Below are 21,732 nucleotides of genomic sequence, written 5' to 3' on the forward strand. Positions count from 1 at the left end.
CCTGCAGGGTGACAGTCAGAGCTCCATACAGGTTGGGTTACTCTTCTGTAAAAGCTTGTATTGTAAGCTAAAACCCTTTCACCCTTAAATTAAACAACTTATTTTTCAAACATTGAGGAAACAGCGATAGTGGATAGTTCATATTTTTGAAAAGGGGTTGTATGAGGGACTTATCCTTAGTCCGTGTAGTAGTTAAAGCCCAGATAAACAAACAGGATTACCAGCTCAGAAGCTAAGAAATGTATTTCTGTGGATGGGTGCGGCAGCTAAGTGTTTCAGCCACCAAAATAAGTTAGCATGCTAACAGTTACATTACATGTAATTTGTTAGACGCTTTTATCCAAAGTGACTTCCATACATTCAGAGACATGCAGTGGGACTCAAACTTGCTACCCCTTGGATTGAGGACCCTAATTCGAAGTCCAGCACTCTATCCACTTAGCCACAGCAGCCACAGTTAAAGTTGCATGCTATATTTAACATATTTATATCCCTATGTTGTTTTCAAAGTCACAAAGACAATATCTATGCTCACTACAAAAGACACCACACTCCACAACAAAAACTGTAATTTGATCAGAACACAGTATTTGATCCCATATTGTAGCTAGCATCAAGGCTACCTTAGCTAGTACCATATTACACCTGCATCTCCAACCAAACTTTATTGGTCTTGTTGGATTTTATGTAATTACGGCACCAGGGTTATGACACGGGTTATAAATACGTTTTTGTCAGTCATGATTTTGTCAATCATGACTGACAGTTTTATCACATCACCATGCTTAATCAGTTGACTGCTCTTACAAAGTGACATGAATACATTTAAGAAATCAAACCAACAACAGAAATGTTAGGAGTTGTTGGGGTGTGGCTATTAGCATGAGTGAACTAAAATAGAGAAAATGAAAACGTTTTAAACAGAAATAATGCAGTATAAAATACAATGATATTATATAAACTGAGATGCTACACAGATGTTATTAAAAGATTTTAAACTTTATTTAAAGACAGAATCATACCATGAATTACAAAGTCAGTGTACATGTAAAACAAAACAAAACAGCCTGAGTACACATTACCACTAAATAACATGTTTCTGTATGTACAGTAATGTAAATGTCACCGAATACATAAGGAGTTATCTTGATATATGAGAATAATGTTAGACCACAGAGAACCTCACCAGTAGCTACCCAAGTTAAGACAAAGGTGTATCCAACAGATATCCTAAAGCCAGGCAGACACTGTATGGACGCTAATATTTTACCCACTGTGGTTTAAACATCTCTATAAATAGTAGGCAAGGTGGACAAGATGTATGTATCCACAGCGCTCTGGTTTCTGTTTACATTTTGAGAAGTATTGACCTATTCTGTTTGAGCAGGCATCGGTTGAATGCAGGCTTCAGTCCGTTTGGAGAGCAATACTGAACACATTGACCAAAATGCAATCTGGGAATTTCTGTACAAGATATACAAGCTTAACGAAAAGCACAGTGTCTGTCTGACTTTAGACCCACAAGGGCAGAAACTATAGCAAATCATGGGTTGCTCAAGATAGCAACATTTTGTAGAGCTGTATTCTTCAAAAATGACCTTCAGTATTTTTTGAACTTTTGTTATCAGTAAGGAAATATGCAGACCAAATGAAGGTCTTTGTCACTGAAATGCCACACTTAGTGTCAACACCTTGTGCCTGTTTGAGTCTCATGCTGTAAAATGAACTGAGGCATGAGCACAGCCTTCAGGAATGGTTTTCACACTGTTATCTCGGAGGGGGCCCTCGACCTCGTCCAGGTCCCCCAGGACCCTGACCCCGTCCAGGACCCTGACCTCGTCCAGGACCAGGACCCTGACCCCGTCCAGGACCCTGACCCCGTCCAGGACCCTGACCCGGTCCAGCTCCCCTCGGCCCAGGAGAACGGTTCACCGGTCCTCGAGCGTTGGGGTTGGGCGATGCCAGAGCCACATCTTTCTGCAGATTAACGCCTTTACCCGCTGACCCCGGCTTGGTCTTAGTTAATCTTGATTCCGGTTCTGGTGGTTTTTCTGTTTAAACATATAAAAAGAGATGAATCAGCTGAATATCTATATTTCCAGTCACATGTATTGAATCCACACCCTTAACACTTCAATGTATGAATAAGATCAAAACAGTATGACAAACACACTAATTTGACTTTCTATTCAGAGGCATTTTTGTATTGTTATAGTCTGTTATACAGAGGAATATATAGTGTATAATATAATACACTACATTCTATTATTAAGCCAACAATGTTCTAGCAAACGGTTTAACCTTACCTCCCCACTAAGCTAAAGTTTCTTCAACAGAGTATTGTCAGGGTTGGGGAACAATAGGACCCAAATGCAGAATGAGGAAGGACGCAGGTTTCAAAATGGAACAAAAGGCGAGCTTTATTCACAATAAGCTGAAAAACAAGAATCTACGAATAGGTACAAGGCACGAGGTAGCATCCAAACAAAAAGGGACTGTGACCACAGGAAGGGAGACATGAATGACAAAATGAACAACAAAAAATGGTCACTATCAAATCTCTAGCTGAGATGACAAAAATGAGAACAAAAATAAAGCGCTCACGTAGTGAGGATCGAAACTTTACGAGAGCACAAAAAAGGCATAGACCTGACCGTGGCAAGAGACAAGAGCAAAGATCTGACCATGGCAAATAACAGAACGAACTGACCATTATGGACCCAGCAGACTCAGCCCTTTTGATGCTACAGGCGGAACGTCTTGGGTACTCTCTGGAGTACATTTTTTATACGTGGAATGGCGCCTCATCTAGACGGGGTAGAGAGGCTGCGTTGAAGGAGGCACGTCAGGTGGTTGCTCGCAAACCCTGGCTCTGGTGCTTGTTGCCCGAGTGGCTTAAGGATTTTACAAGTAGCCCTGAGTGCCAGCCTCAAGCCTCAAACCCCTTCTTGGGATCCTGCCTTGCCTTAGGAGGTCCACGGAGCCTCCAAAAGGTCTCTAGGAGACGCAAGGCCAGGATTCCAGCCGTGGCCCCAGCAGCCATGGTTCCAGCCCCAGCAGCCATGGTTCCGGCTCCAGAACCGGCCCACAAGGCCATGGATCCGTGCACCAGCACCGGCCCACACAGCCATGCTTCCGTGCTCCATTACCTGGCTTACACAGCCAGGGTCCAGGCTTCTGCTCCGTGCCCAACAGCCATGGTTCCGGCTCCAGTGCCGGCCCTAGCAGCCATGGTCCCTGCTCCAGTACCGGTCCACACAGCCATGGTTCCGTGCTCCAGTGCCAGCCCACACAGCCATGGTACCGTACTCCAGTACCATCCCACACAGCCATGGTTCCGTGTTCCGGTTCCTTGCCCAGCAGCCATGGTTCCGGCTCCAGTGCCGGCCCCAGCAGCCATGGTCCCTGCTCCAGAACCGGCCCACACAGCCATGTTTCCGGCTCAAGAACCGGCCCACACAGCCATGATCCAGGCTTCAGTTCCGGTTCCCACAGCCATGGTTCCGGCTCCAGAACCGGCCCATGCAGCCATGGTCCCTGCTCCAGAACCGGCCCATACAGCCATGTTTCCGGCCCCAGCTCCAGCCATGGTTCCGGCTCAAGTACCGGGCCCAGCAGCCATGGTCCCGACTCCGGCTCCTCGTCACCTGTTGACTCTTCGGCCGACGCCAGCTCCCCGTGTCCTGTCGGCGTACCGGCCGACTCCAGCACCTCGTCTCCTGTTGGCTCTCCAGCCGACGCCAGCTCCCCGAGTCCTGTCGGCGTACCGACCGTCTCAAGTCACCTCTCCAGTTCCCTCTGAAGTCCCCTCTCAAGTCCCCTCCCGAGTCTCCTCTCGAGTCTCCTCTCGAGTTCCTTCTCGAGTCCCCTCTCGAGTTCCTTCTCGAGTTCCCTTTCAAGTCACCTCTCGAGTCCCCTCTCAAGTCACCTCTCGAGTCCCCTCTCAAGTCCCCTCTCGAGTCATCTCTCAAGTCTCCTCTCCAGTTCCCTCTCAAGTCTCCTCTCCAGTTCCCTCTCGAGTCCCCTTTCAAGTCACTTCTCAAGTCCCATCTCGAGTCTCTTCTCGAGTCACCTCTCCAGTCACCTCTCGAGTCCCCTCTCAAGTCATCTCTCAAGTCTCCTCTCAAGTTCCTTCTCGAGTTCCCTTTCAAGTTACCTCTCAAGTTCCCTCTCGAGTGCCCTCTCGAGTCCCCTCTCGAGTCCCCTTTCAAGACACTTCTCAAGTCCCCTCTCGAGTTCCCTCTCAAGTCACCTCTGGAGTTCCCTCTCAAGTCACCTCTGGAGTTCCCTCTCAAGTCACCTCTCAAGTCACCTCTCAAGTTCCCTCTCGAGTCCCCTGTCAAGTTCCTTCTCAAGTCCCCTCTCGAATCCCCTGTCAAGGTCCTTTTCAAGTTCCCTCTCCAGTCCCCTCTTGATTTCCCTTTCAAGTCATCTCTTGAGAGCCCTCTCAAGTCACCTCTCAAGTCTCCTCTCGAGTTCCCTCTCAAGTCAGCTCTCAAGTCTCCTCTCGAGTTCCCTCTCGAGGCTCCTCTCGAGTTCCCTCTCAAGTCCCTACCCAATGTCCTGGTCTGTTGGAGGTTCCGCTGGGGGTCCTGCCAACCCTATGTCCTGTGCCGTTGGAGGCTCCGACGACTACTGTTTTGCCGGGGGTCCTGCCAACCCTATGTCCTGTGCCGTTGGAGGCCCCGACGACTACTGTTCTGCCGGGGGTCCTGCCAACCCTATGTCCTGTGCCGTTGGAGGCCCCACCGACTGCTCTTCTGCCGGGGGTCCTGCCAATCCTATGTTCTGTGCCGTTGGAGGCCCGGCCGACTACTCTTCTGCCGGGGGTCCTGCCAATCCTATGTTCTGTGCCGTTGGAGACCCCGCCGACTACTCTTCTGCCGGGGTCCTGCCAACCCTATGCCCTGTGCCGTTAGAGGCCCCGCCGACTACTCTTCTGCCGGGGGTCCTGCCAATATGTCCTGTGCCGTTGGAGGCCCCGACGACTACTGTTTTGCCGGGGGTCCTGCCAACCCTATGTCCTGTGCCGTTGGAGGCCCCGACGACGACTGTTCTGCCGGGGTCCTGCTAACCCTATGTCCTGTGCCGTTGGACGCCCCGCCGACTGCTCTTCTGCCGGGGGTCCTGCCAATCCTATGTTCTGTGCCGTTGGAGGCCCCGCCGACTACTCTTCTGCCGGGGGTCCTGCCAATCCTATGTTCTGTGCCGTTGGAGACCCCGCCGACTACTCTTCTGCCGGGGGTCCTGCCAACCCTATGCCCTGTGCCGTTGGAGGCCCCGCCGACTACTCTTCTGCCGGGGGTCCTGCCAATATGTCCTGTGCCGTTGGAGGCCCCGACGACTACTGTTTTGCCGGGGGTCCTGCCAACCCTATGTCCTGTGCCGTTGGAGGCCCCGACGACTACTGTTCTGCTGGGGGTCCTGCCAACCCTATGTCCTGTGCCGTTGGAGGCCCCGCCGACTACTCTTCTGCCGGGGGTCCTGCCAACCCTATGCCCTGTGCCGTTGGAGGCCCCGCCGACTGCTCTTCTGCCAGGGGTCCTGCCAATCCTATGTTCTGTGCCGTTGGAGGCCCCGCCGACTACTCTTCTGCCGGGGGTCCTGCCAATCCTATGTTCTGTGCCGTTGGAGGCCCCGCCGACTACTCTTCTGCCGGGGGTCCTGCCAATCCTATGTTCTGTGCCGTTGGAGACTCCGCCGACTACTCTTCTGCCGGGGGTCCTGCCAACCCTATGCCCTGTGCCGTTGGAGACCCCGCCGACTACTCTTCTGCCGGGGGTCCTGCCAATATGTCCTGTGCCGTTGGAGGCCCCGACGACTACTGTTTTGCCGGGGGTCCTGCCAACCCTATGTCCTGTGCCGTTGGAGACCCCGCCGACTACTCTTCTGCCGGAGGTCCTGCCAACCCTATGCCCTGTGCCGTTGGAGGCCCCGCCGACTACTTTTCTGCCGGGGGTCCTGCCAATATGTTCTGTGCCGTTGGAGATCCCGCCGACTGCTCTCTGTCAGGGTTGGGGGAAAATAGGACCCAAATGCAGAATGAGGAAGGACGCAGGTTTCAAAATGGAACAAAAGGCGAGCTTTATTCACAAAAAGCTGAAAAACAAGAATCCACGAATAGGTACAAGGCACGAGGTAGCATCCAAACAAAAAGGGACTGTGACCACAGGAAGGGAGACATGAACGACAAAATGAACAACAACAAATGGTCACTATCAAATCTCTAGCTGAGATGACAAAAAATGACAACAAAAAGAAAGCGCTCACGTAGTGAGGATCGAAAATGTACGAGAGCACAAAAAAGGCATAGACCTCCTAAGTGTCTGAGTTCTTAACAAGTATCCTAAAATACTCCTGAGCTGGGATTCCTCGCTGGGAGTTTTAGGCTCAGTTGTTTATAATGTTTGTGAATACGTTCTCAGGAGTTTACTGACCAGGCTCTGGTGGAGCCATGAGGGATCCTTTGGGCAGCAGGTCCTCCAGGTCTTTCATCACCTGGTTTGTGCTATCCGTGTTGTTCCTCCGGTTCTTCTCTTCATCTCGAGCCTAGGGCAAAGATGGAGGGAGAGAGAAAGAAGGGTGGGGGACAGAAAAAATGGGAAACGTAAGAGATTCAGAAACATTTTGGAAGAGAGAAAGAATAATGAGGCGAAAAACATTGTTTTCTTGCTAAAATAAATGAATACATCCGTTTTTCCGAGCACAGATTTCACCAATTTACCTTCATTTTAATCCCATTCTTTACTTACCATCTGCATCTTCTTCTTCAGCTCCATGTTGGCGTTTTGATAGGCCTCAGACACTGAGTTCAGATAGTAGATGGCCAGACTGTAAAATAAAAGTAAAATATGAATCGTTGTATTTTCAGTGCTGCAAAGACGCACACGTCTAGACCAACAATTTACTTGTGTAACATCGTATGCTAATGTATGTTTCTTTTACTTCTTCAGGGGTAAGGACCAACATATTTTTATACTTTAGAAAATGTTTGGGATGTGAGGCCTGTTTGAGGGTGAGGTTTTGGTTTGAGGGTTCAGGCATGAATTATGCTGAAAGGTTTTGGGTTATGCATTTAATTGCAATGGTCAATGTTAGGGCAAGGGTTAGTGTGTGTGATCCAAGGTGTCTGCTTAACACTCACACCATGAGCAGTACAGCTGGTATGATGAGGCCTGGGTTGGCTGCGTAGCTGAAAAGCGTCCCCAAGAAGGCTGGAAGGTCCAGGTCGATCGTTTCCATGATAACATCAAACATCTTGGGCTTGCCACTGAAAAAACCTCCACAGTCAATATGTATGTGTCTGTATGTGTAATTACATACACTCATTCCTAACTATACTCCAATAACTCATTAATTTGTTGAATATTTGAAGGTGCAACCAGCAGTTCTCTAGGTTGGTCGGTCCAGAAAAATTGCCCTACATTTTAGCGACCACAGTTTTACCCTAGAAGGCTGATATTTGGCATGGTAGTCAAATGTATGAGTATATGGTGTGTTTGCATGTATGCCAATTTTCAAAAGGGTGTGTGTGTCTTTGAGAGTGGCCACAAAAGACGCACAACTTCTGAACAGATGCAAGACAAAACTCGACTAAACTCATTAACCGTTTGACCCTTTTTCACTCAGAAGTACCTTTTTCATTACTGACTATTTGTCCCTATACTTAAGTCTGACCCCCTTTCATTACTCATAAACCATATCTTGTTGACACTTAAGTGTTCGCCATTATTGCGATTTTGTGCTTGTTCTTCAGTGTTACCTGAAGGGTCCGCAGTCGAATGAAGGTGGCAGGGTCATGATGGTGTAGACGACAGGTAGCAGACTGAGGAAGAGGATGAGGAGCAGCAGACCCATGTAGAAGTTGTTGGACTTGGAGGCTTTGAAGACTCTCTCATGGGGGACGTTGGTGGCCATTACAGCCCAACACTGGTAGTACATGGAGCTGAGGAGGCGCAGCACGTTGATGCCCACCAGCCCAGGAGCGTAAAACGCACCCATCCTGAAGTACAGCAGCACATGACAGCATGATGTATTAGCATTAGATCCGGGTGTGCGTGTTCTTGTGTGGCCAAACCTGTCAATCGGCCTATATGGTTCTTTAATTGTGTTTTTGCGTTTTGATATGGAGAGATTTTCGAAACAGTGCTTGACGTGATTTTATTTAAAAAAAACGAATACGCAAAACCCTGTATTTAAAAGATACTGGTGCACAAATGGACTGGGCCTTATACAGGCATACAAACATGGACACACACACATAGAGGTACACATTGGCAATTGAGCATGAAAGTAAAATTAAAGGTCGTACCAGATCATCCCTTGGTTGAAGACCAAACCAAGTACATTACCACTGATGTCAAACTCTCCATATGAAGGCTGGAAGTGGAAAGAGACAAAGATTACTATTTTCTATTGATGCACGGGTGAGGGCTTTTAAGAATCACAATGCATAAAGAAAATGGTGCACACAAATATGGAGGAGCTTCTACATCACAGCTGGAAAAGGTTCACAACTTGAGCTATGGATACGTTTTAGACACACTCTAAGCAAACTATTTATATTAAAATGCTTCATTAGTCAGACTCACAAATCCAGCCTCCAGGTCCCAGCACCAGCAGTAATTGAGGAAGCGAACGATAACCGCTCGAGCAAAGTCTCCTATCAGGATGGTCAGGTAGGACACCTGGATGTCCGACACTGTCAGCTTCACAAACTCCTGTGAGAGACAGATTCAGGGAAGTGAAAAGAGGAAATAAGGGGTGTGTTTGGTTTGTCAAACAGCATTTTAGACATCTTTTTATTTCCTTTCTAACACAGTTTTCGGATACAAATTGTAGCTTCTCTATAATATACGGAAGCTCTGAGAGACCAAAAATGATGGTGTGTTTTTTGTTGCAATACTCCTTTCAACCACAAGAAGCTGTAGTGCTCATCATAATAATAATACGTTTATTTATTATAGCCTCTTTCACAGAAATAGAATTCACAAAGTGCTTCACAAGTAGGAGCAAAAGATAAAATTAAGACCACAGAAACATGAATACAATAACTACATGAGGCAGAAATGTAAGGTCAACATAAAAACAAAACACAGACCATGTGGAGTCCTGAAAGGAACAGACATAATGACAGAACACATCACCCCATGTTCTTCATAGAACAGCCAGCAGATTAGCTATTATTTCGAAATTATTTCTGTTTAATATAATATTAATAATAAGTTTTTGTCATCATTACTATTCCGACAGCAGTCTCCCAGCAGGGTCCTCTGATGACATCAGCAGGGGGCATAGGAGGGGGGGTTAAGTTGGAGTTGTTTAGGAAGAGCGTGTAGTTGGCGTAGTACTCCTTCATGGCCCAGAGGCTAGCGTTCCTAATGGCCCCCTCTTCTTCCAGCTACAGGGCACAAAGTGAACCAGTCAACAGTGACACAAGTTTAAATTCACTCAGTCACTTTGGTCATTTGTCAGTGAATATTGATCCTCAAGACCACCTGCAGATCATAGTGAACAGGCTCAGGTTAGCCCCAAATCTAACATTCACAACAACAACAACTCAACAATAGTTGGGCTGATAGTTCAGGTTTCATTTTCTGGCAGAAAGCCAGTTTAGACGAACACAACTACTTTGTCAGATTGAGTAAAACATCATGGTTAGGTTTAAAATAACTATGATTGTTACTGTATTTTAGTTTAGGTTTCACATGCCACAAAAATAATTATGGATGACCCTTTAAACATTCTTGTCAATGCAGTTTCATTATATGGAAATTGTCCATCAGGTCAGTTTAAAAAAAGAGACACACACTATGGTACTATACCTTGGTGTTGACCTCGTCAAACAGGGCGAACAGAAAGGTGTACAGGTTCCCCAAGAAAAGGGCGAAGATGCGTCCGAGCTGCCACTTGAGGGCGATTCGAGGATGGTAGTCCTCCAGCTCAGCGATGGTCTCAAACAGAGGAGGACACACCAGACCCAGCAGAGACATGATGAGCTCCAACTGTCAATCAATCAATCAATCAATGTTTATTTATATAGCCCAATATCACAAATGTTACATTTGTCTCAGTGGACTTTACAGTTTGTACAAAATATCAGTATGACAATACGACACCCTCTGTCCTTAGACCCTCACATCGTACAAGGAAAAACTTCCGGAGAAAACCCACAGTTTAAAGGGAAAAATGGGAGAAACCTCAGGGAGAGCAACAGAGGAGGGATCCCTCTCCCAGGACGGACAGATGTGCAATAGATGCCGTGTGTAAATTGAAAAGATAATACATTTGCAACATAGGTAGTCCAAATGTTTGGAAATGCATGTGTGTATAATAGGAAGATGAATCCACGAGGATATCCATCCAGGACCTATGATCCAGGACCACAGCCACGACTCAAGATCCAGGGCTCGCGATCCAGGACAGAGGAGCGCAGGATCATCCATGACTCCGGATCCCGGCGTATATAGACACCAAAAAGAAAGACATTTGGGGAAGCTGGGTTAATCGGAACATGAGAGTACACAGGTATAGACAGAGAGAAGGAAGAAGTAAGATGTCCCCCGACAAACTAAGCCTATATCAGCAAAACTAGGGGCTGGATCTAATCAGCCCTAACTATAAGCTTTATCAAAAAGGAAGGTCTTAAGCGCACTCTTAAAAACGGATAGGGTGTCTGCCGCCCGAACACAAACTGGAAGCTGATTCCACAAATGTGGAGCTTGATAAGAAAAGGCTCTGGCTCCCATTGTACTTTTAGAGACTCTAGGAACAACCAACAACCCTGCATTCTTGGAACGTACAATCACAATCACAATCAACAATAACATGTTCACGTCAAATAACTACATCATCAAACAAAACAAACAAAAAGGAGTTCATGTTTTTGTTCTGATATGTTTGTGCCTTCAAGATAACATAAAAACTTCTGGCATGATTTTTATGTAACTTGGTGGAAAGGGAACAGAAGAACAAATTACATTTTGGAGGGGATCCGAATCACGGGGCAATTACACAAACTATTTTTCACTTATGTAACCATTGTTAGAAAGGCCTTGGCGGGGGTCTGCGCTCTATAAGTGTCTTCAAATGTCAAATGTCTTTCAGTTTGTGTGTACAGACAGAGAGATCGAAATACCGTTTCCAACAATCCCGAATACAAAAACAAATATATATAAAAATATGTATATACCTATATATACACAATCAAAAGACACATTTATACATATGCACACATTAAGACCTAAATAAAAGCACAACAATCAATATTATACAAAATAACAGTGACTTCAATATCTTTGAGAATATTAGTGCAGTCTTTCAACTTTACTTGTTTTTTCAGTGCTTTTATGACTGACTTTTCTGCTGAGTAGCGTGTGATTGATGGACAGTCTTTACTGTATTTGTCTTGTCAACACTGTGCTACAACATTACCTCGTTCTTCTCGTACCAGCTGAGGTCGTCCCTGTTGGCGAACTCCTGAGACCTCTTCACTACAAAGTAGATGAGATACCCGCTGCCTCCGAGGCTGCACAGGATCATGAGGTTAGCCAGGACTCTGAGGAACCTCCGCAGGTGAATGTTCTCATCCTTCTGGTTCTCCTGCTCGTCTACAATGGACTCCTGTTATTGTCAGGAACAAGAACAGGAAGGATTTACAGTGATTAGAGAACTTAATCTGACAATGACTACATTAGGAGTGTAGCCGTGAGTTTAAAATGGAGCTATAGGTGTGCTGAAAAAAACAGTATGCATGGATGTTACTTTTATAAAGGTTGCTAATGGTTACCTTGAAGCTGGTGGTGATGGAGGCGTATTTGTTGTCAGCGGTCTCTGAGTTGCCTATGAGGTAATCCCAGCTGGTGAACATCTTCCAGGCAAACGTGAACTCTCCTTCGTCTCCGTCTCCTCCACCAACATCAGCGTTCTTGGCCATTCTGAAAAAAATAATAAATAATGATGACACTAATGGGCTTGTTTACTATGGCATATTAGAGCTTGAAGGTATCATTTATGTTTTTATCAAGGAGCTGAGAAAGAGGGGTTTTATTCCAAGAAGACATTTATTTGAGATGTATGTCTCAAATTGTTGATTGTGGGCTAAGATCACAATAATATCCCTATTGCTCATCATAAAAACTGAACATGTTATTTTGGTTAGGTATAAAACAATGAGTGTGTGATCAGGTTGATCCAACCTTGTAAAATTAAGCTGTGTGGTTCCTTGAAAAATTATATTTTAAAAGAGTTATTTGAGCTGGTTACTGCAGCAGACTCACGTGCGGATCACGACCATCAGGCTGTATCCGAAGGTGCCGATCCCGACCATGAGGTAGGAGAGAGGCAGCCTGAACTTCAGCAGGCCGATGGTCCTCTGGTTGTTGTAGTACCCGTAGAACATGATTGAGTACTTGCAGTAACCCTGAGAAAGAAAAGGGGCTTTGATATTCTAATTTCCTTTAGTGTTCATTTGCTGAACATTGTGAGAGTTGGAGAAGTTAGAAAAACGATTATACTGTATTATACATGCTCCATAATTTAAGGCAGGGGTGTCCAAACTTTTTTCACAGAGGGCCACATACAGAAAAATATATACGAAGGGCTGGGCCACTCACTAGAGGTATTTTGCCTCATAAGTTCTGTTATAAGTTGAAAAATCAATCCAATGTAGGTACATTATTCTTGATACTTGAAAATGCTTTAAGAAAAAAACAGCTCACAGCTCTCCAGAGGGTTTACTTTATTTTTTTAGCAACTCATTCTTTAAAACAGAAGATTCAGATTGCTTATAAGAAGAGGAAATATGAAGGGTATATTTCAAGGTTGTTATGTACTTTAATTGACTGAATTTATTTGACAATTGGGCTTATTAACACATGAATACTGTGTAATATATTTTCACATATATATTGTAGAAGTACAATATAAGACAAGCAGAAGTTTATTATACATAAGTCAATATACTTTTAGAATTAGCTGAGGGCCGATTCAAAATGGTCCGCGGGCCGCATTTGGACTCCGGCCCGTAGTTTGGACACCCCTGATTTAGGGGGTTGACAAAGTTACACCAAAAAAGTTTTATGTAATATTAGATTTTTTAACATTAAAAAAATAAAAAATGAATACATCGATACTCATGAGGCATTAATATCATCATGTATCAGACTCACTTGGAAATCCATGAGGACAGAGTAGTCCTGAGCGGTGTCCTGATCTGCTCTCGGGACAGTCTTCCTGGGAATGGAGCCATAGGGAAGGCCCATTAGAACCTGGAAATAAGTATAACATGTTATTGTATGAACTGTATTTCAAATATCACTCTGCAAGAAGCTTTCTTCCTGCCACCTGTAGCACCCTGTCCTTAACATAAGCTGGCTGAGACAGCAGCATCATTTTGAATTTAATTTAATTTATAAACTTTCATCGAAATGCATATCGCAAGAGTGCTTGAATTATCTGTTTGTTAGATGTTGTTTATCATTTTTTGGAAAAAATTGGTTCTTATTTTGAGATACTAATTCATTACTTTGTGATGCGAGGACATTATAATCACATCATTAGACACAAATGTTTATCTATTTGTTGTCTTTTAGTTGTGAAAGTGATAGCTGTATTCTATTTTGTGATTTATTTGTATAATAATGAAATAATAATAAAAAGCTCAATGGCTTTGAAGACATACAACAATTTGTGTTTGTTTATATGAATATATTTATATTAAAAAATAATATATATATATGTTAATAATTTAGTTGATGGGCGAAGGGGTGGAATTAAATAAGTGAACACTTCTTCCCACACCTTTTCGGATGTGGAATTAGTTCATTTGTTTGTATATAATTTGTAAGTCAGTAATATTTTAGTTTATCAATTTGACACTCTTTAAGTTTGTATAGTATAATAATTCTCATGTTTCATTTAATTATTATTATCATTTTGTTTGTTTTATTGTTTTACACATTCGAAATAAATCAAATCAAATCAAATTCCATGTTTATTGAGAAACAGGACATCATCTCACCTCAGGGATGACCACCAGTCCAAAAGTGAAACCAAAAAGGACCAGGTTCATGCCGTACATCCAGCGCAGGAAAATGAAGTAAGAAGCCACAGATGAGCCAAAGTGACCTGAGAAGAGGATAAGAAGATGTATTTAGTTTAGCGTGTGTCCACTGGAGGTCAATGTTTAGCTTTAGCGCAGGTACTTACTCTCCACCTCTTTAATCTTCCTCTCCCAGGGGATACAGGCCGTTCTGAAGTTCTCAAAATCCCTTGAGAACTTGATCCATTTCTAGGATTTAAAAAGAAAAACACGTAATATTACAGAAGAAAACACACACAAGCAAAAAAGCAGAGAAAATATAGAAGTTTGAAGGTTGTGTCTCGCCTTTTTCATCATCACTTTGTAGGCGTACCACTTCCTGCCTTTTCCTTTGCCCAAAGCTCCTTCAAACTTATCAACGAATTCTTGAGCCTCCCTGTGGAAAAATGTTTGCCATTTAAAAGCTAGATTTATGTTTTTTCCATATTGATTTACATGCTAAGCCACAATAACAGTTTTTCACAAAATAAAGTATTAAGAAACGGCAAGTCTTGAGGGCACACGTCACAATTTAAAAGTCACCTATCATGCAAAATCCACTTGGTCATGTCTTTTATACATCAACATGTGTCCCCTCTGTGTAAAGAAATTCTGAAAGTTTCAGGAAAAAAGATTTGCTCCCTTTTTGTCGTGATCCATTTATATAAAAAGTTAAACCTGTCTGAAAATGAGCTGATCAGATTTTGGCCACTTTGTGGGAATGTAAATGTTCATCAGGATTAACAACCATTTCTCTCTCTCTCTCTCTCTCTCTCTCTCTCACTCACTCCACACGCACACACACACACACACCACACACACACACACACACACACACACACACACACACACACACACACACACCACACATACATACACACACACACACACACCCACACACACACACACACACACACACACACACACACAACACACACTTTGTTGACCTCTCCAGCAAGACATGATCCATTAACTTTTAATTTTTCATACATCTTTCATGGTGGTCACGCATTAAATATTGATTTAGAAACATGCGATGGGTGTTATCACCTGAATCTCCTCCTAGAGCACCATTGTGTTCTTTTTAACCAAATCTCTCTCAGAGGGGCGTGGGGAGGGGCTCCTTATTTTCATCTAAAGTAACAGACAGAGAATCAGCACTTTGGAAACAGGGCTGAAACAGAGGGGATTATGGGTAATGCTGCAATGATCTATTTGGTGTTTGGAGCCAAACACTTCAGAGACATGTTTAGTATATATCTGAGACCTATAATATATGGATGAAAAACACAGTATGATAGGGGACCTTTAAATTGAGTAAATATTCAAGGGGCTTGGTTTATGGTTCAGTGACTCTGGCCTGAGGCGAATAACTTTTATTTTGAAAAGCTTGAAACCAGGAGAGGTGTGAGAGATTACTTCAGGTGTACAAGCCTCCGCTTCATCCTCCAAGGCTTGTTCCTGATGGTGGCGATCAGTTTCTTCTTCTCCTCCACCTCCTCCATCAGCCGGCCCATCTCTCCCTCCGACATGGACTCCTCCTCTTCAGAGTTGGTGTTGGAATCAGAATCAGAACTGCAGGAGAAAAGGCAGACAACAATTGTGAAACATATTCTCATGTGGATGATACCGTTTGATAATTAGCACTAACAACAGAACATACATAAGACTGATTGGAATGTCATTTGTTCTTCCAAAATATTCGAAATTGTACAAGTCTCATTAAAATCCATAACTGTCAACTTCATAATTGTGCTAAAAGATAAGTCAGGAGATGAGTTAAATCAGTAGGATTGATCCTCTGGGGACCATGAATTGCGGTTTGTTTCGGAGATTCAAGTTCCTAAAAGTATATGCAAGTTTATTCAAGCACCATCCTCCGACCAAATACCAGTTTTGTATACATCCAGTTATTGCCAGGATATTCATGTTCCCCAGAGGATAACTCCACGTGATTTCGGTAACCCCTCTGACTATTGCATTATGACAAAAATGCCACTCGTGCATAAAAATATAAATACCTAATGGTCATAAGCATACACATGACTGAGCACTGGTATGCTTTAGTTGAATCCAGAAGTGTCTCATAGACGCTCAATTGTGCCTCGTAGGCATCGGTATATGACCCCTAGGAGTTGAATAAGACTACCAGATGGCAATATATTGTAATCATTGGCAATTACGTTGTCCTTTAAGATCATTTTGATCTCCATTCACACATCAGTTGGGTAGCTACAATATGTGACAACTTACCTGTCATCCTTTTTCTTCTTCTTCTTCTTGTCATTGTCCTTGTCTTTCCCCTTGTCCTTCCCTTTGGCATCCCCCTTCTTACCCTTACTGTCCTCCTCATCCTTCCCTCCTTTCTTTCCTCCCCTCTTTCCCTTCTTCCCTTTCCCCGCATCACTGTCATCGTCATCACTGTCCTGAGCTTTGCCTCCTTTCTTCTTATTGGCTGCTCCTTTTCGACCTTTCTTTGGAGCCTCGTCCTCGCTGTCATCGTCATCTTTCGCGTTGCGACCGCCACGTTTCTTGACGGGCTTCTTCTTGTTTGCTCCCCTGCGTCCCCTGGGGGCTTCATCTTCATCATCCTCGTCTTCGTCCTCACTGGTAGGTTTTTTCCCCTGGCCTCTTCCCCTTGCACCTCCTCTTCCAGCTCCCTGCCTCCTGTTGTTTGTCCTCTTGTTGTTGCCGCCATCTACATAAAGACCAAATTCATTAATCAAATGCAGAATTTAGTCTTCAAATAAGACATTTACTATATTTAAATCACTTCAATGTCATGCTGTTTTGTGCACTCACCATCACTTTCACTCTCATCTGCGTCCATCTCTATGTTAACTGAGGAAGGACACACAATACAACAACACCATTAAATATTACTCCCAGCCAGGAGTGCATCATCTACAATGTATCTCCAATTTAAATTCAATCTGCAAATAATTACCAAAATCAGTGCAAGAAATTTGTGTTTTAACATATTCTTTCGAAAGCGATGACATTGTTTCAACTTATTTCCTAGTTCGATGGTTATCAGTTGTTACTCAGTCCACCCCTTTGTACCAAACAGAAATATCTCAACAAATATCTCAAGTTTCTTAATTGTTCGGGAGGCGTGTGGCGCAGTGGGCTGGTGCGTTGGTGTTCGTATCAGGGGAGCACAGGTTCAAACCCCACTGCATGGGATATGGCATACACTTCACCCCAAATTGCTCCTGTGGGGATTGCCCACAGTATTGAGTATGTAAGTTGCTTTGGATAAAAGCGTCTAACATGTAATGTAATGTTCAAAACGTTGCTGAATGACCAAGTTCCAACATCAAACTCAGCTGTACTTTGTTTTTAGTGCTATTCAGCAAATGATGCATGCTAACATGCTAAATTAAGATTAAAAACATTGTAAACATGAACCTCTACACATTAGCAAGCTAGCTAGAATGACATTTCATGTTAGAGGCCTTATTATAATTATGTTTATGACCAAATATCTGAAAAAGTTACATTCCCATTAGCCTCAGCAGTTTGGTGTTAATTATGAAATGTGATGCTAACTCGCTGTTAGTGCAAACTTTAGCATTGAGGTTGGCCAAAATGGCTTCATCCAACACTTTAAACAAGTTGCCCCCTACTGGCCATTAGAAGAATGCAGCTTCAATGCACTTCCACATAGGCTTAATTTTTTTCCTCCACTTTTTTTAAACAGACCACATCTTTGGCATTGAAGCTAATAATGTTGTTTTCATTCTGTAAGCAGTGAGTAAGTTGTTAAGACCAATGTCAAAATATACAATTAATGTTCGTATACTAAAGTAAAGTACATTTTTGTAACACAATTATCTTAAAAATGTGTTCTGATATAGGATAAACATTTTTCCCTTCAGTCACTCCTCTAAACATTTAATTTTCAACTTACTATCATCCGTATCCTTTTTTCTCGGCATGGTAAAATGAAAAGGTGTCCGTCCTCTGCAGCGTTTTCCCAGTCTGTGTCCTCAGCAGGTTGACTGTCCTGTGGATCCACGTCGCCAGCACCAACTCAGGTAACTGACAGGGTCGTCACTATGACAACGGCTGCATCTGACCCGCTCTCAACAGGTGCTTTTGGAAATTTGCAGTAAATTCTTGACACCTCAAGTGATCTAATGTGGCTAATAGAGCAGAGAAGTTGGGTTATGGTCCAGGAGATGGGCATTTTTGTTTTATAATTTCTACGTAGAGAGGATGATATCCAGCTGCAGGTCACATTAAATATTAGCATTTGCATTTAGCACCTGACTCTTAGCATTCAATGTGGCTCTTTTTAGCTAGGCTTCACCATTCTGTCCTACTTTGTTTTTCCTAAATGATTATCATCTGAGTGCAGAGAGACACTCTCACTCGTCTTGTTATCGGAGACCACACACACACAAGAAGCTCAGACGCCCTAAAGATTTAATGAAGGTGTAGGTTTCTCTATGCGAGGCCCATTAGGCAACCAGTAAATACCCAGAGATGACTTTGCAGCTGCAGTATACTTATGTTTATGAATGTTCAATAGAAACAAAGTATGGGATAAAGAGTCAACCAACCTGCAGCAGAGACCAACAGCAGCTACCTGTGTGTGTGCAGAGATAGAAACCTTTCAAAACACCTCGGTGCCTCATTAAATAATACAGTGGAGCTCATTTTTCACGTCCAAAATGATTCCATTACATGGTTGTCGGTTCCCGCAGGTGAGACTTGGATGACACCCCTTTAGGCCCGTGTTGATGTACACGTGAGTGTGATGGAAGTGTAACACATCTGCTGAATTCCTGCCCACCTGTTTAGAGAACAAAGCCGGTCAATGTGTGAAGAAAGATTATATGACGGGCGGCATAATATTACTCTGCGAGATGGTGATAGAGACCTGGTTTTGTCGTTAAAGGGGCTGTGTGTGGCACGATTAGCTTTGTAAAACTTTTAAAAATTGGACATTAACAACAGAATTTGGAGGATTAACAGTGTTGACCTTCCAGCAAGACGTCAGTGTATTGTGTTGCAGGAATACCTTCAGAAATTAGCATGCTAACCAGCTAGCTCCTGCCCGTTCTATATCGTAGTTCCACTTCTACATCAAGAAACAATACAGTAGTGCAGTGATGATGCAGTTATGCAAGCCGACCTGGAAGTGAGCATCACACGCACAATTGAGATAGCAACATGTTTTGTTCAGCAGGATAATCTCCACATATTAACACCACTTTATGATTTTTTTAAGCGTAAAAGCAATCACCAGAAGTAAAATGCTATTGCTAGGCTTTACAAAAACTACAAGATGGTCACATGGCTGCTTATCAACACCGCTAAACTAAAGGTGGCCAACGTGCGATGTGATGACGTTTAGTAGTGTAATTTACCAACTTTTTAGCAACTGCAGTTTTTAAGACCAATAGAAGTAAATCACCACAAAAGCAACCTAAATCTTCAACCAAAACTGGGCCTTACTTAAACCAGACATATTTTCTGATGACATATAATTAAAGAAAATCCATATTTTGATATTTTTAAACGTGGATGAACAGGTGAGACAAGAGCTCCTACTATAAGTAATTATTATTATAATTAATCGTATTAACCTATTTGGTTAAAGTGCTGAATGCCCCCGCTGCAGGAAAGTAGTTTAAAAAACTTCACAGAGAGAATTCTAACATGTTCTCGTCAACGGACACATTGGGGTTCTTGACACGCATTTCTAAACACCCATCGCATGTTTCTAAATCAATATTTAATGCGTGACCACCATGAAAGATGTATGAAAAATTAAAAGTTAATGGATCATGTCTTGCTGGAGAGGTCAACAAAGTGTGTGTGTGTGTGTGTGTGTGTGTGTGTGTGTGTGTGTGTGTGTGTGTGTGTGTGTGTGTGTGTGTGTGTGTGTGTGTGTGTGTGTGAGTGAGAGAGAGAGAGAGAGAGAGAGAGAGAGTAATGGTTGTTAATCCTGATGAACATTTACATTCCCACAATGTTGACATTTGAATGATCTGTATTTACTTTTATTATTGAGTTTGTCTTCCAGAGTTTCATCATTTTGCACCAAATTAACACTTTGTTAAAAACTACATTTATATTTTGAGTTTTTGTTTTCGTGTCATTGTAAATGGGATTGAGTATATCTGGAGTTAGTAGTGTCTGCTACGCCATCTAGTGGCTGGTCTGCTAAACGAAAACGTACATTTACACTAAACTACTTTGGCATAACAGTGTATTACTAAATGAATTAGCTTTTCAACAGATTTTGAGAGGCCATTATACATTTTTAAGAATATATATTAATATATCTTATATGTTCCTCTATAGTTTCACACAATCAGTGAGAGCATACTAGCTCAGAAATTGTGTTGATAGTTTGAGTTTTATGATTGCTGGTTATCTCAACAAAAAGGCTATTTGAAATGTTTTAACAATATTATCAGAATTAAAACAAAGAATTCTACTATAACTTATCTAGGAACATTAGGTAATACTGATATAATAATAAAAAGACTTAAAAACTGAAAGTGGATCTGAATATTTGTGTAACATGAATCAAATGGAAAGAAAATAGTTGTTACTTCTGCATAGCCACAAAACTATCTCGGGAAAAATGTCTACAAATCCTCTGGAGAGAAACATGTCTATGGTGCTGCTCTGCTGATAAAGGAGTATAATATGCAAGTGTGAGAGAGTGTGTGTGCGTGTAAACATACTGTCCTGATGATGGAAGAGGAGTGGGTGTCAGAAGGTCACACTCTGTGCAACAGATCCGGTTTCCCCTGCAGAGACAGTGACATGTACACGTGTTTACAGATAAAATGCTGTAGCATAGTTGGCTCACAAAAATGTGTTATTACTCACTTGACATAATAACCGTCAAGTCACAAGTAAAGAAAGTAGCAGAGAAAGGGAGGTGATATTCCCAGACAGAACTCAGGATTAAATCAAAGTTTTATTTATATATCACATTTATAAGCGATTTTTAGTCGAGCCAAAGTGCTGAAGATATAATAAAAATAGCCTACAGTAGAGACACTTTACAGCAAATACAACAGCACAGATTGTTCAGAATATCAGGATGAGAAAAACGACACCCTCTATCCTTAGACCCTCACATCGTACAAGGAAAAACTTCTGGAGAAAACCCACAGTTTAAAGGGGAACATGGGAGAAACCTCAGGGAGAGCAACAGAGGAGGGATCCCTCTCCCAGGACGGACAGACGTGCAATAGATGCCGTGTGTAAATCGAAGAGATAATACATTTTACAGCATATAGACCGAATGTTAGGAAATGCATGTGTCTGTAATAAGAAGATGAATCCACGAGGATGTCAGCTACAATCCTCTGGAAGCCATCAGGGAAGCAGCATGACGAGACCCAAGGCAGGACCGCAGAGACAGGTTCAGCCACGACCCGAAGTCCACGACTTAATCCAGAACTCAGGATAGAGGATCCAAGACACAGGACTACAGCAAGAGGATCAGCCTCGACTCCGGATCCCGGCGTAGATATAGATACAAAACAAGAAAAAAGATTTGGCTGGGTTAATCGGAACAAGAGAATACACAGACACAGACAGAGAGGGAAAAGGTCATTGGATAAAAGTTATTCTTGATAACCCTCTAGAAAGATCTCATGAACTTCCCCACTCAATCT

General features: G+C 43.1%; 1 protein-coding gene across 2 annotated transcripts; it reads right to left on the reverse strand.

Annotated features, from left to right (window-relative positions):
* Positions 1-980: 980 nt before the first annotated feature.
* tmc2a (transmembrane channel-like 2a) lies at positions 981-20,872 on the reverse strand. 2 transcript variants are annotated; one of them, XM_034235198.1, is made up of 22 exons: positions 20,788-20,872; positions 18,649-18,881; positions 17,994-18,228; positions 16,883-16,921; positions 16,334-16,778; positions 15,500-15,655; positions 14,387-14,477; positions 14,209-14,290; positions 14,021-14,127; positions 13,170-13,268; positions 12,279-12,421; positions 11,789-11,936; positions 11,434-11,622; positions 9,825-10,004; positions 9,242-9,400; positions 8,592-8,720; positions 8,312-8,379; positions 7,763-8,002; positions 7,145-7,270; positions 6,753-6,831; positions 6,438-6,549; positions 981-2,051 (listed from the first exon to the last, which is right to left on the reverse strand). In XM_034235198.1, the coding sequence occupies exons 3-22, from the start codon at positions 18,019-18,021 to the stop codon at positions 1,768-1,770; spliced, it is 2,904 nt and encodes a 967-aa protein (XP_034091089.1). In that variant the 5' UTR covers positions 18,022-18,228; positions 18,649-18,881; positions 20,788-20,872; the 3' UTR covers positions 981-1,767. The 2 variants fall into 2 exon arrangements, with proteins under 2 accessions (XP_034091089.1, XP_034091091.1); XM_034235200.1 differs by lacking the exon at positions 20,788-20,872 and adding an exon at positions 19,071-19,117.
* Positions 20,873-21,732: the final 860 nt, after the last annotated feature.

The sequence above is a fragment of the Gymnodraco acuticeps genome, unplaced genomic scaffold, assembly GCF_902827175.1.
Source record: "Gymnodraco acuticeps unplaced genomic scaffold, fGymAcu1.1, whole genome shotgun sequence".
Taxonomy (NCBI): Eukaryota; Metazoa; Chordata; class Actinopteri; order Perciformes; family Bathydraconidae; genus Gymnodraco; species Gymnodraco acuticeps.